Source organism: Trichoderma evansii (assembly GCF_050947405.1).
Source record: "Trichoderma evansii strain SZMC 28006 chromosome Unknown GGI43scaffold_9, whole genome shotgun sequence".
NCBI classification, from domain to species: Eukaryota; Fungi; Ascomycota; class Sordariomycetes; order Hypocreales; family Hypocreaceae; genus Trichoderma; species Trichoderma evansii.
In genome coordinates, this window is record NW_028145197.1 from 81,586 (window position 1) to 94,406 (window position 12,821).

General features: G+C 47.0%; 2 protein-coding genes across 2 annotated transcripts; both read left to right on the forward strand.

The window, feature by feature from the left end:
* Positions 1-955: 955 nt before the first annotated feature.
* On the forward strand, positions 956-2,667 carry GGI43DRAFT_433817 (uncharacterized protein; the record flags this gene model as incomplete). Its single annotated transcript, XM_083209799.1, has 2 exons — positions 956-2,614; positions 2,647-2,667. 2 exons carry the CDS (start codon positions 956-958, stop codon positions 2,665-2,667), a joined length of 1,680 nt encoding a protein of 559 aa, XP_083060741.1.
* A 722-nt stretch (positions 2,668-3,389) lies between these two features.
* Positions 3,390-12,805, forward strand: GGI43DRAFT_403942 (uncharacterized protein). The gene has a single exon (XM_083205857.1). It carries the CDS (start codon positions 3,524-3,526, stop codon positions 12,599-12,601), a length of 9,078 nt encoding a protein of 3,025 aa, XP_083060742.1. The 5' UTR covers positions 3,390-3,523; the 3' UTR covers positions 12,602-12,805.
* Positions 12,806-12,821: the final 16 nt, after the last annotated feature.

A 12,821-nucleotide genomic window follows, 5' to 3' on the forward strand; every position in this document is an offset into this window, starting at 1 on the left:
TCTGGGCAAATCGTCAGAGGGCACGCCCAACTCACACCCCAACTGCTACCCATTGAGAGTCAAATGGTCCAATGAATGGACCGTTTCTCAGTTTCTTCATAATGTCGACCAACAAGCAAAAGAGCTTGCAAATTTTGAGGCCATCAGACTAGAAGAAATTGCCAGTATTAGCTCTGGAGCCCAACACGCATGTTCGTTCCAGACACTACTCGACGTTGAAACGGCAGAAACTGGACAAACCAATGGCCAGGAAACTTCCTCTCAAAGGCAGATAGATAATGTTGCCTTGTTCCTGAGCTTACGAATCCATGGCAGAAAAGTTACGATTGAAGCAAACTTTGATAAACGAGTCACTGAGTTATGGATCATTCAGAAGCTTCTAGGCCAGTTTGAATTTGTCCTGGATCAACTTCACAATGCTGCGACTGAGACAACAATTGCGGACATTGAGATGGTCACAGAGAGTGATCTTACCGCCATTTGGGAGCGCAACAAGCTTCTCCCCCCACCTATTCAACGCTGTATTCATAAACTTTTCGAAGAGCAAGCTCGAGTCCGTCCTGAAGCTGTCGCACTACAGGCATGGGATGGCGAAATGACTTACGGAGAGTTGGACAGACTCTCTACACTACTAGCATGGAGATTAGTCGAATCTGGGGTTACAACCGACGTCTTGGTGCCTGTATGCTTTGAAAAGTCTATGTGGACAATGGTGGCATTACTAGGCGTGTTGAAGGCAGGAGGTGCCTTTGTGCTCCTTGATCCTTCTCTCCCAGTCCAACGACTAGCCACAATAATTGAGAAAACTAAAAGTCATATTGCTTTGTCTTCGAGTGTTTGCTTCGAGATTGTCTTTTCTTACGTTCGGAAGACCATTATTATTGAAAATGTCTTCTTCAAAGATCTCAATCACGACACCCATGAGACCCTAGACAGAAGCAGTCCTGAATCACTGATGTATGTGGCCTTTACATCAGGAAGCACGGGAACTCCAAAGGGGGCCATGATTACCCACCAGAACCTTGCATCGGCGATGTACTATGAAAAGGAACATTACCGACTTGATGAAACATCACGAATTTATGACTTTTCTTCTTATGGATTCATAGTCTCTATCGTAAATATGTTCAACGCTATTTGCTCAGGGGCCTGTATATGCATTCCCCGAGAGGATGACAGACGGAATAAGCTCGCCGACAGCATCAATTCCCTACGCGCCAATATTATACATCTTACCCCCTCTGCAGCGGATGTACTTGACCCAGATGACGTGCCTGGTATTAAGACTGTTGTTTTCTCAGGCGAAGGGCTTCACGCCGATGCTATCAAGAAGTGGTGGGGAAAGGTTCGCGTTCTGAATGTCTACGGTCAGGCAGAGTGTGCCCCGAGAGCATTAATAAATGACAGCGCAACCACACCGACAGAGGTAACGCGTATTGGAAGAGGTCATGGACAAAAGACTTGGATTGTAGATCCTAGAAATCACAACAGGCTTGTGCCCTTTGGTTGTGTAGGAGAGCTGCTTCTCGAAGGCCCTCAAGTTGGGCGAGGATACCTAAGTGACCCAAATAAAACTGCCATATCTTTTATTCATGACCCGATATGGCTGGTCAAGGGTCCTCCTGGAAATATTGGAAGATCAGGGCGCCTTTTCAAGACGGGAGATTTGGTACAGGCTGATCAAAGTGGCATGCTAACGCTAGTTGGGCGTAAAGATGCCCAAGTCAAAATTAGAGGACAGAGAGTCGAGCTCGGCGAAGTCGAGCATCGCATATTAGAATCTATTGACGAAGCTATGCAAGTTGTGGCAGAAGTCATTGTGCCCAGTGGCGATGGGGCCAGCCCAATGCTAGCTGCGTTCTTGGTTCTCCATAATGAAGCTACACATACCACAAACGACATTAATCCTGTGCGCGCCGCCAAGATATATCACATTACTGCTGATTCTAAAAAAAGACTCAGCAAAAGTCTCCCGGTATACATGATACCAACAGTATTTTTTTCAGTCGTTGTGATGCCGAAGACGGTAACAAACAAGATCAACCGCCGACAGCTTCGCGAGATGGGAGGTGCTTACTCGGTACAAGAGCTAGCTGAGATGCGAACCCGAGCTGGAGGACCAAAGCGAGAGCCAAAAAAGCCCATGGAGATGCAACTTCACACTATATGGAGCCGTATTCTCAACCTCAAGCCATCAAGCATCGGCCTTGGTGACAGCTTCATACAGCTCGGTGGTGATTCAATCGCGGCGATGAAAGTGGCCAGCGAGGGACGTAAGATAGGAATTGATTTGTCTGTTGCTACGATCTTAAGCTACCCTACGCTGGAGGGGGTTGCGGCCGAAAGTCTCTACATTGAGCAGAATATGCTGGATCCTGTCAAACCGTTCAGCTTATTACCATGTGGTCAAAACGTATCTGGCCTTGTTAAAGAAGCGGCCAAGCTATGTAACGCAGAACATTGGGCAATACTAGATATTTACCCTTGCACACCACTTCAAGAAGGACTGTTTTCGTTGGCGCTAGCCTCGAGCTTGGGAGATTATGTTGCGCAGTATACTCTAGAAATCTCAAACGAAGTTAATGTGGAGCGTCTCTGCGATGCATGGGCTACAGTTTTCGACAAGATGGCACTTCTAAGGACAAGAATCATCACATCTCAAAATGATAACCTTCTGCAAGTTGTGGTCAACGAGAAAATTAACTGGATCATGGCAAAAGATGGCCTCGATTCATATTTGAAGGCTGATAGACAGCGCCCAATGGGAGTTGGGCAACCGCTGTCGCGTTTTGCTCTTATCAACAACTCTCAAGGGTCTGTTAAGTGGCTCACATGGACGCTGCATCACGCTATATATGATGGCTGGTCCTTTCCACTCCTTTTGAGAGCCTTGAATGACGCTTACCGAGGCGCCGCACTTGACGACCCTCCTCCATTCAATAGGTTTATCAAGTATATCTCAGAAAGAGATGATGATGCTGCGAATAAGTATTGGCAAGATACGCTGGGAGATTTTGACAATGCTCCATTCCCCACATTACCTGCATCAGTGCCACAGCCTATTACGGACACTATCATAGAGCACGAAGTAAATTTGACTGCACAGCAAAACTCGCCCAACATAACGCTTTCAACCCTAATTCGGGCCGCCTGGGGACTTGTTATGGGCGCTAGCACAAACACTACTGATGTCGTATTCGGAATGCCTGTGTCCGGACGAACTGCACCAGTTTTGGGAATCGACGCGATGGCCGGTCCAACTCTGGCAACGGTCCCAGTTCGTCTCAAATGGAGTAATGATTTGAAGTTGGTTGACTATCTTGAATCAGTGCATCACCAGATAATTGAGATGATGCCATTTGAGCAGACTGGCTTGCGACGCATTGCCAAAACCGGACCAGGTAGTGAACAGGCGTGCGTATTTCAGACATTGGTGTTGATACAGCCGGATCTGAAGAGTCTGGAAGACAATTCCCTGGGAAGGTGGACTGGAATTAGAGATCGGGAAAGCACCTATGCTTTGATGCTCGAGATCGAAATGGGCACCAATGGATTTACAACAACAGCAAGCTTTGACTCAAGAGCAATCAAGCCTTGGATCGTACGATTGCTGCTAGAAAGACTAGAGCATGTATCTGAGCAGCTTTGGGTTGCTGATTCCGAAATTTTGCTGAGAGATGTTGAAACAATGACCAAGCACGACCAGGATATCATCTGGGGCTGGAACCACGATCTTCCCGAGCGAGTCAATGAACTCCTACACGATATGATCCATGAACACGCTGTACTGAATCCCGAGAGCTTGGCATTATGCGCTTGGGACGGCGACATGACCTACAAAGAGCTCGACGAATTATCTACTCGGCTTGCGTTTCGCCTGGTTGATGAAGGCATTGTGGCCAACCAAATCGTCCCTGTGTGCTTTGAGAAGTCCAGATGGGCTACAGTCTCTATGCTCAGTGTACTAAAAGCTGGCGGAGGCTTTGTTTTGCTTGATTCCGCTCTACCTGAGCAGAGGCTTGCTACTATTGTCAAGCAAGTCAGTCCGCGAGTACTTCTTTCTTCCGGTGCAAACTTGGCCCTCTCCAAAAGACTAGTGAATAATGTTATTCAAGTGGATAAGGGATTTTTTCAAAATGCTGCAGAGCAACCAGGCCGTACTCTGGTTAAACCTAGCCCAGAGAGCATCATGTACGTTGTGTTTACATCGGGCAGTACAGGAACTCCAAAGGGTGTTCTCCTTAGTCACAGAAATTTTGCCTCTGCGGTTCGCCATCAACAGCCACAGTATCTGGTGGATACGAGGTCAAGAGTCTATGACTTTGCTTCGTATAGTTTTGATGTAGCCGTAATGAACGTCTTTAACACCCTGGCATGGGGTGGGTGTCTTTGCGTTCCCAGTGAGCAAGAACGAAAAGATAATCTTGCCAAGAGCGTGAATGCCTTCCGGGCTACTATGCTTGACATTACACCGTCTTTATCAAGACTTCTTAGTGCTGAAGATCTGCCGAGTCTAGAAATGCTTATCCTTGGTGGAGAGGCACTGCAACAAAGAGATGCTGACGCTTGGCGCGGAAAAGTCAAGATGCTTAATAGTTATGGGCCTGCAGAGTGTACCCCCAATGCTACGATGAATGAAGATATGACCACATTGGAAGAGGCATTGAGTATTGGCAAAGGTACAGGACAAGTTACGTGGATTGTAGATCCTGATAACCATGACGTTCTGGTTCCTCCCGGCTGTGTAGGCGAATTGCTACTTGAAGGGCCATGCGTCGGCCTAGGATATTTGAACGAACCTGGAAAGACCGCCGCAGTATTCATCGATGACCCGTTGTGGTTGGTCAAAGGAACACCTGATTATGTAGGCCGTTGGGGGCGACTGTACAAGACAGGTGATTTGGTCCAATACACTGAGAACGGCAGCTTGACCTTCCTCGGGCGCAAGGACATGCAAGTAAAGATCCGAGGTCAGAGAGTTGAGCTTGGGGAGCTGGAATGCCGCATCCACGAATTCATGCACGACGTGGAGCAAGCTGTGGCCGAAGTGATCATCCCACAGGGGCCTGGCGCAAGGCCTACTTTGGCAACATTTTTATGCTTGGGCGAAGAGCATCCAGACTATGAGAAAGATCCATCATCAATCAGTCAAGTATATCACATGCCATCTGAAATCCAAGATCAGCTTCACAAGGTCTTACCAGTGTATATGGTACCCTCGGTTTATTTCAAAGTAGCAGAAATACCAATGACACCATCGGGAAAGATTAACAGAAAGGGTCTCCGAGAGATAGGTGCTTCGTTTACTGTCCAAGAGCTAGCCAAGATTAGGACTGCTGAGAAGGCTCAAAAACGCAAACCTACTACTAAGGAAGAGATGGCTATGCAAGAGATTTGGAGTGATCTTCTAGAAATTGATCTTGAAGCAATAGGACTCGGCGATGATTTCTTTCAGCTTGGTGGCGACTCAATTGCAGCCATGAAGATGGTTGCCATGGCCAGAGAGGAAAATATTGAGATTACAGTAGCGGATGTCTTCCGCCACCCTACCCTTGCGGAACTAGTTGGAGGCTTGAAGGACCAGTCTGGGGCTGTGGGAGCCGAAATACTGCCATTTGGTCTCCTCAATGTTAACACTGACCAAAAAGATGTTGTTAACAAGATTGCAGCCATGTATAGTTTGGAGGTGGGTAGCATCCTAGATGTGTACCCATCCACTCCTCTCCAAGAAGGACTTTTATCGCTCTCATCAAAACAACCGGGAGACTATATTTGGCAGATGACGTTGGTTTTATCGCAGAACATCTCCGCCGAGGCTTTCCGCAGCGCTTGGGAAAAGGTCTTTAATGAGTCGGACATCCTTCGCACCCGAATTCTGCAATACAGTACTTTAGGGTCATTGCAGGTTGTGCTAGATGAAAACATTGAATGGATCGAGGCGTCTGGGCTTGAAGATTATCAAAGGCTTGATAGAAGCCAGATCATGGAGCCAGGTCAGCGATTAGTACGTTTTGCCCTAATCAAAGACGACAGTGGCGCCGTTAAATGGTTCACCTGGACGATTCATCACGCTCTGTATGATGGATGGTCGATGGGTCTGGTTCTGGAAGCTGTTGCTCAAGCTTATCAAGGATTGCCCTTTGAAAGCTCGCCCAAATTCAATGGCTTTATCAAATATACTCGCGATATTGATGCCGATGATGCAAGACAGTATTGGGTGGATGCGTTGGAGGACTACGATGATACACCATTTCCTTTACTTACTCCACTAGTCCTGCAGCCCTTTGCGGACATGTTTGAAGAGATCTCAATCGATTTGCCACATGCGCATGGATCTGGGGCTACAATTGCGACACTTATTCGCGCTGCTTGGGCGCTAACCGCTGGTAGATGGGCTCAAACAGAGGACGTCGTTTTTGGCGCCGCAGTATCTGGAAGAAATGCACCAGTCACTGGTATCGAGAAGATGATGGCGCCAACCATTGCCACCGTTCCAGTCCGTATCAAGTACTCTAATGACTGGATGGTGTCTGAGTTGATTGAGAAAGTTCATCAGCAGATCGCTGACATGATTCCATTTGAACAAACTGGACTACGTCGCATTAGCAAGTATTGCGCTGGAAGCCAACAAGCATGCACGTTCCAAACTCTTCTCGCAGTTCAACCCAAGGAGCAATCCTCTGAGTCGGATTTTCTTGGACAGTGGCAGGAAAACACTTATAGCTGGAGTGGTACATATGGTTTGGAAATTCTTGCCAATCTTGACACGAATTCTACCTCTGTCAAAGCTAGCTTTGATTCCAACCTCATTCAGCCACGGTTGGTAAAAGATTTGCTCATCAACTTTAGCGATACTCTGCGACAACTTGCCATTGGGGATCAATCTCGGAAAATTTCAGAGATTAATGGGCTTTCGGAATGCGACGCTGAATCAACTAGCAAAACTATGGAACCGCGCGTCGAGTTACATACAGCCCAGACTCCAGTAACCACTACAGTCTCGTCGGTGGGGAATGGTGTAAGCCAGCTCGCTTGGGTTGTTGATCCTACAAATTATAACAGACTCTTGGCACCCGGCTTCGTTGGAGAGCTTCTACTAGAAGGGTCATCACTTAATGCTACTAATAGGCCTAACGACATCTATATTCAGAACCCTGTCTGGTTCCAAACTGGCAAGTCAGATAAAGTAGGAGGCTGCGGAAATTTTTACAGCACCGGTTATTTGGTGCGTCATAATGAAGATGGTAGCATGTTGTTCCTCGCGCAAAAGCCTGCAAAAGCTGCACCAGTTGCTCGGATTGCTCAAACTAAAACTGCGCAGCTTGCAGAGGCCTCTCAAGCTGCCTCGGTTTCGCGAATTGCAGCCCTCAAGATACACGGACAGTTGATTGACCTTTCCGAGGTCGAGCATCATGTTCAGCAATGTATTTCGGGGGCCAAGCAGGTCGTCGCTGAGGTATTGGCCCCTGTCGGCAAGGGTTCGAGAACTGCACTTGTGGCTTATGTTCTTTCGGAGTCAGTTACTTCCCATCAAACTGGAAACACTATCGAAAAGCCTGTTGCAGTAGTCAAAGCCATTGGCAGCGATGACGAGGACAGGTTGATTAAGACTCTTCCGCGACATATGATACCCACTGTCTTCTTTTCTGTAGAGAGGTTTCCGATAACGTCATCTGGAGCAATTGATCGGAAACTCATTCGCATGATTGGCGAATCCCTTTCAGCCACAGAGCTTGTCCAGAAACAAAAAGACACTCCGAATATGAAGAAACAGCCTGTCACAGAAATGGAGAAACAAATTAGGATATATTGGGGTCAAGTACTCAACATTGAATTAGATACTATCGGCCCCAATGAGAATTTCTTTCACCTCGGTGGAGATTCTATTGATGCAATGACTATGGTAAGTATTGCCAGAAAAGACGGTATACAGTTAAGTGTGGCCGAGCTATTTCGCCATCCTAAGCTCAAGGACGTGGCAAGCAAGGCAGCCTATGTCAAATCAGATAACAGTGACAATATTGAGCCGTTCAGCCTTCTGGGGGATGCTGTTGACAAAAAGCCTTTGATCGCTTCGTTTGCGAATTCATGCGGCGTCGATACCGCTTTGATCCAAGATGCGTACCCATGTACACCACTCCAGGAAGGACTCTTGTCATTGTCTTCCAAGAGCGGGGACTACATTACTCAATGGGTACTTGAAATATCCGAGAATGTAGATTTGTCTCGCTTCCGCAAGTGTTGGGAGGAGGTGGTGAAAAGAGTAGCTGTTCTCCGTACAAGAATAATCGCGGATGGCAACGAGAATCTTGTCCAGGTGGTCGTCAAGGAAGAGCTAAAGTGGGAAACAACAGCAGCTTCTACGTTGTCCGACTATGTGGAATATGATCGTAAGCAGCCAATGATTATGAGCAAACCTCTTACTAGGTTCGCAATTGTTGCCAACAAGTGGTTCGTATGGACAATTCATCACGCACTCTATGATGGCTGGTCCATGCCACGAATGATGGATCTGGCCAACAGGATCTACACGGGTCGCAAGCTGGAACCCTGTTTGTCTTTCAACAGATTCATACAATATATCTCTGCTCAAGACACCAAAATGGCGAGGGATTACTGGATAAAAACGCTAAGCAATTGTGATCACGTTGTATTTCCAAGCTTGCCCGCATCGATGCGAGAACCAGCGCCTGATCAGGTAGCCAGTGAGCATTTTTTGTTGGATAAGAGCATTCCTTCAAATATCACCAACTCTACACTTGCGCACGCCGCATGGGCAATCGTTGTCGGCCGAATTACTGGCGCAGAAGACGTGGTCTTTGGTAGCACCGTATCTGGTCGAAGTGCGACTGTCGCTGGTATTGAGGAAATTGTTGGACCTACTATTGCTACTGTACCAATGCGTATCAAGTGGTCGAAAGAGTCTACTATGACAAGCTTCCTGGAAGAAGTGCAGAATCAGCGCACAGAGATGATTTCTTTCGAGCAGACCGGCCTTCAACAAATCGCGAAGATAAACTCAGACTGTGCTAAAGCCTGTAACTTCCAGACATTACTCATTATTCAGCCTCAAGACGGTGAGGAACAAGAGAACGGTTTTGGAAAATGGCAGAATGACGAAGGCAAAAACAGCAACACGTACCCTCTCACTCTATTCATAACTTTGGGGTCGTCGGAGATTTCTATCAAAGCTAGTTTTGACTCTAAAGTCATTAAACCTTTGGCGATGCATAGGCTTCTTGAACAATTCAGAGATACTGTGCTTCATCTGCATACAGATACTGCAAATTCGAGCAAGACACTTCAAGAGCTTCAGATACTCCCGTTGAGTGATTTGCAGACACTCTGGACAAGGAATAGCACAGTACCTAATTACATCGACAAATTGTTACATTCAATGATCGAGGATCAAGCCCAAATGAGACCTGCTGCGCCAGCCATACATGCTTGGGACGGCGATTTTACATACAGTGAGCTTGACAGGTTTTCTTCAAACCTTGCTTTGCACCTTATGGAGCTTGGCTTGGAATCTGGTATGGCTGTTCCTCTGTGCTTCGAAAAATCCAAGTGGACGATTGTATCGCTCTTTGCTGTACTTAAAGCGGGTGGAGCTTTCGTTTTATTGGACGCATCATTGCCAGAGCAGAGGCTACAATCTATTGTTGAACAATTAGATAGCGGGCTTTTGCTGTCTTCTTTTGAAGCTTCTCAACGTTTCAGTCAATTTTCGTCAGAGAAGACAGTTGTGGTCGATGCGACATTGTTCGACAAGATTTCCGGCAGCTCACAGGCGTATACAAAGTTGGACTTAAGCTCAAAGTCGCTTGCATACGTGGTCTTCACGTCTGGTAGTACAGGGACTCCAAAGGGTGTCCAGGTCAGCCATAGAAACCTCGCGACGGCTATTCACTACCAACAAAGCCACTTCAGCTACACAGACAAATCTAGATTCCTCGATTTTGCTTCTTACAGTTTTGACATGTCTCTCTTCACTATTTTCCACAATTTTTCTGCTGGAGCCTGCCTCTGCATTCCGAGAGACGAAGATCGTAGAAACAACCTTGCAAAAACGATCGCCGTACTGAATGCCAACACACTTGTTCTGACGCCATCTGTTTCACGATCCCTTAAGCCCGCCGATGTACCTGGAGTCAAATCCATATTATGGTGCGGTGAAACCCTCCACAGCAAAGACGCGGAGCCTTGGTTCGGAAAGATCCATGCGATTAACACATATGGTCCTTCAGAGTGTACGCCGGTAACTACCATCAATTATGGGGCCAAGAATGTTGAAGAGATGGGATACATTGGAAGAGGAGTCGGAGTAGCTACGTGGGTAGTGGATACTGAGAACTACAACCAGCTGATTCCCATTGGACAAGTTGGAGAACTGCTACTTGAAGGTCCATTAGTCGGCCTTGGCTACTTTAACGCCCCAGAAAAGACTGCAGAGGCATTTGTCGAGAACCCTGAATGGCTAGTCAAGGGCTTTGAAACGACTCCGGGGCGTCAAGGACGCCTCTACCGGACGGGTGATCTGGTTCGGTACAATGACGACCATAATATCGTGTTTGTCGGTAGGAAGCACACCAAGGTTAAAATGCGTGGCCAATGGGTTGAGCTTGGCGACGTGGCCTATCAAGTTGGACAGCATATTCCGAATGCAAAGCAGGTCGTCGCTGAAGTCATTGCGCCTGGGGGGGACGAAACGCGACCTTTACTTGCTGCCTTCCTTGAAATCGATTCCAAAACGATAGCTTCGGAATCTTTGCTAGGATTTTACCCAGTGGATTCTCAGCTTGAAGATTCTTTAGCTAAATCCTTGCCAAAACACATGATTCCTGATGTATACTTTTCAGTAGTCCAGATTCCCATGACTGCCGCTGGCAAGACAAATCGTGGACGCCTCCGTGAATTCGGCGCAGCTTTTACAATTCAACAACTCGCCGCGCTACGTACTGCCAAGCAAGGACCCAAACGCCAGCCCCAGACAGCTGCAGAGAAGCAGATGCAGGCGATTTGGAGCCGCATTCTTCAAGTCGAACAAGGTGCCATAGGACTTGACGACAACTTTTTCCAGCTAGGAGGTGATTCTATTACAGCAATGATGCTTGTTGGTGCTGCCCGAAAACAAGGCCTAGCTGTCAACATTTCAGGCATCTTCCGCAGACCCAGACTCGAAGAGCTTGCTCACCTGGCAAGCCCTGACACCAAAGAACTTGACGATATCACAGGTTCAGAACAAAATCAGCTATTAGAAACGGCTCAAAAGTCGGCACTTTTGGCAGAAATCGACTTCCGAGGCGACGAGTATGAATTGCGCTCTGCAGACATCGCTGAGGTCTTACCATTAACTGACTTCCAATTTAACCTGGTCAACGCATCAATGAGTATAGGACCACTATTTTGCAACTACTTCTTCCTCGATTTAGAGACTGGCCCCAATATTGCTCATCTTGAAGATGCGTGCGCCTGGACGCTGGAGAGACTGCCTATCTTGCGAGCAAGATTCTTGCCGCTCTCGGGATCTTTCTGGCAGGTAATTCCCCGTCAAATCCAGAAGCTACCTCTGCAAGTCCTGAATGCTGGCAAAGAGGAGGATTTAGCTGGATTCTCTCGTGGATTCTGTTTTAGAGACCAGGAGACCTTAAAGGCCACTAATGCGCCTTTTGCAGTCTTTTTGTTCCGTAGTGACGGAAAGAGTGCTCGTCTTGTGCTTCGTATCTCTCATACACAGTACGACGGTATCTCACTGCCACAGATTTTTAACTCTATCCTTCAAGGACGCCAGAACGCTTCTTCCATGTCGCCTTCGCTCTTTACGGATTATCTCAAGATCTCCCATAAACATCTTACAAAATCAAGAGAGTACTGGGCAAAATTGCTTCATGGCTCCTCGGTAACTACGGCTGGGAAGTACCTCCCACAGTTGTCTGCCTTATCACCCCGCCGTGAGGCAATCCGACTCGAAAGAGACATCAGTATCCCACAGCTTCCTTTGGGTATCACAACTGCCGCTTTGCTTTCTGGTGCCTGGGCAATTGTACTTTCTCACTTGACTGGTAAAGACGATATCATTTATAGCCAATTGATAGCCGGTCGAAATGCGGCCATCGAAGGTGTCGAAGACATTGTCGGTCCTTGCATCAACATTATACCAATGAGAGCTTCCCTCGCCTCCTTTCGGACACCTTCAAATCTTCTCGAGTCCATCCAGGACCAATTTGTCTCTATTGGAGAAGCAGATAGCCTCGGTCTCCGGGACATCCGCGAACAGTGTACAGATTGGCCTGCTGATTCGGTCATTGACTCGGTGATTGTGCATCAAAATATCAATGAAAGCCCTGAGTTTCAGTCTGGTCAAGTTTCAGCACAACTGCAGAGTTTCGACAATCCACACCATATTCAGTCCAAAATTTGGCTGACATCACGGCCTCGTGGGGATGTGGTCAATATTGAGTTCCAAGCGAATACGCACATGATGACCACCGAAACTGCTGAGGCACTCTTGAATAGCTATTGCGAGATAGCTAGTAGGCTATTTTTGAAGCTGGATGTGCCTTTGAAACAATTGGCGGAAGCGTACACGTTTAAGGTTTAGGAGTCGATGGCTTATGATATGCAATGCTGTGGAGATTTCTTTCTTCTCTTCTCATTGGATTTTATTTCTTTTTATAAAGCTTAGGCATGCCAAATTTGCTCTTGTGAGCTAAATAAGCTCAGCTATAATTTCATAGTGTAAATGCAGTTATATAGGTTTATAATGAGTTCCAAAGGCTGGTGCCAAAAAAAAAAAAAAAAAAAAAAAAAAGAGCAGCAAT

Coding starts and splice junctions, on each gene's coding strand:
- GGI43DRAFT_403942 (XM_083205857.1), top strand. CDS start 3,524: ATGCTCGAGATCGAAATGGGCACCAATGGATTTACAACAACAGCAAGC.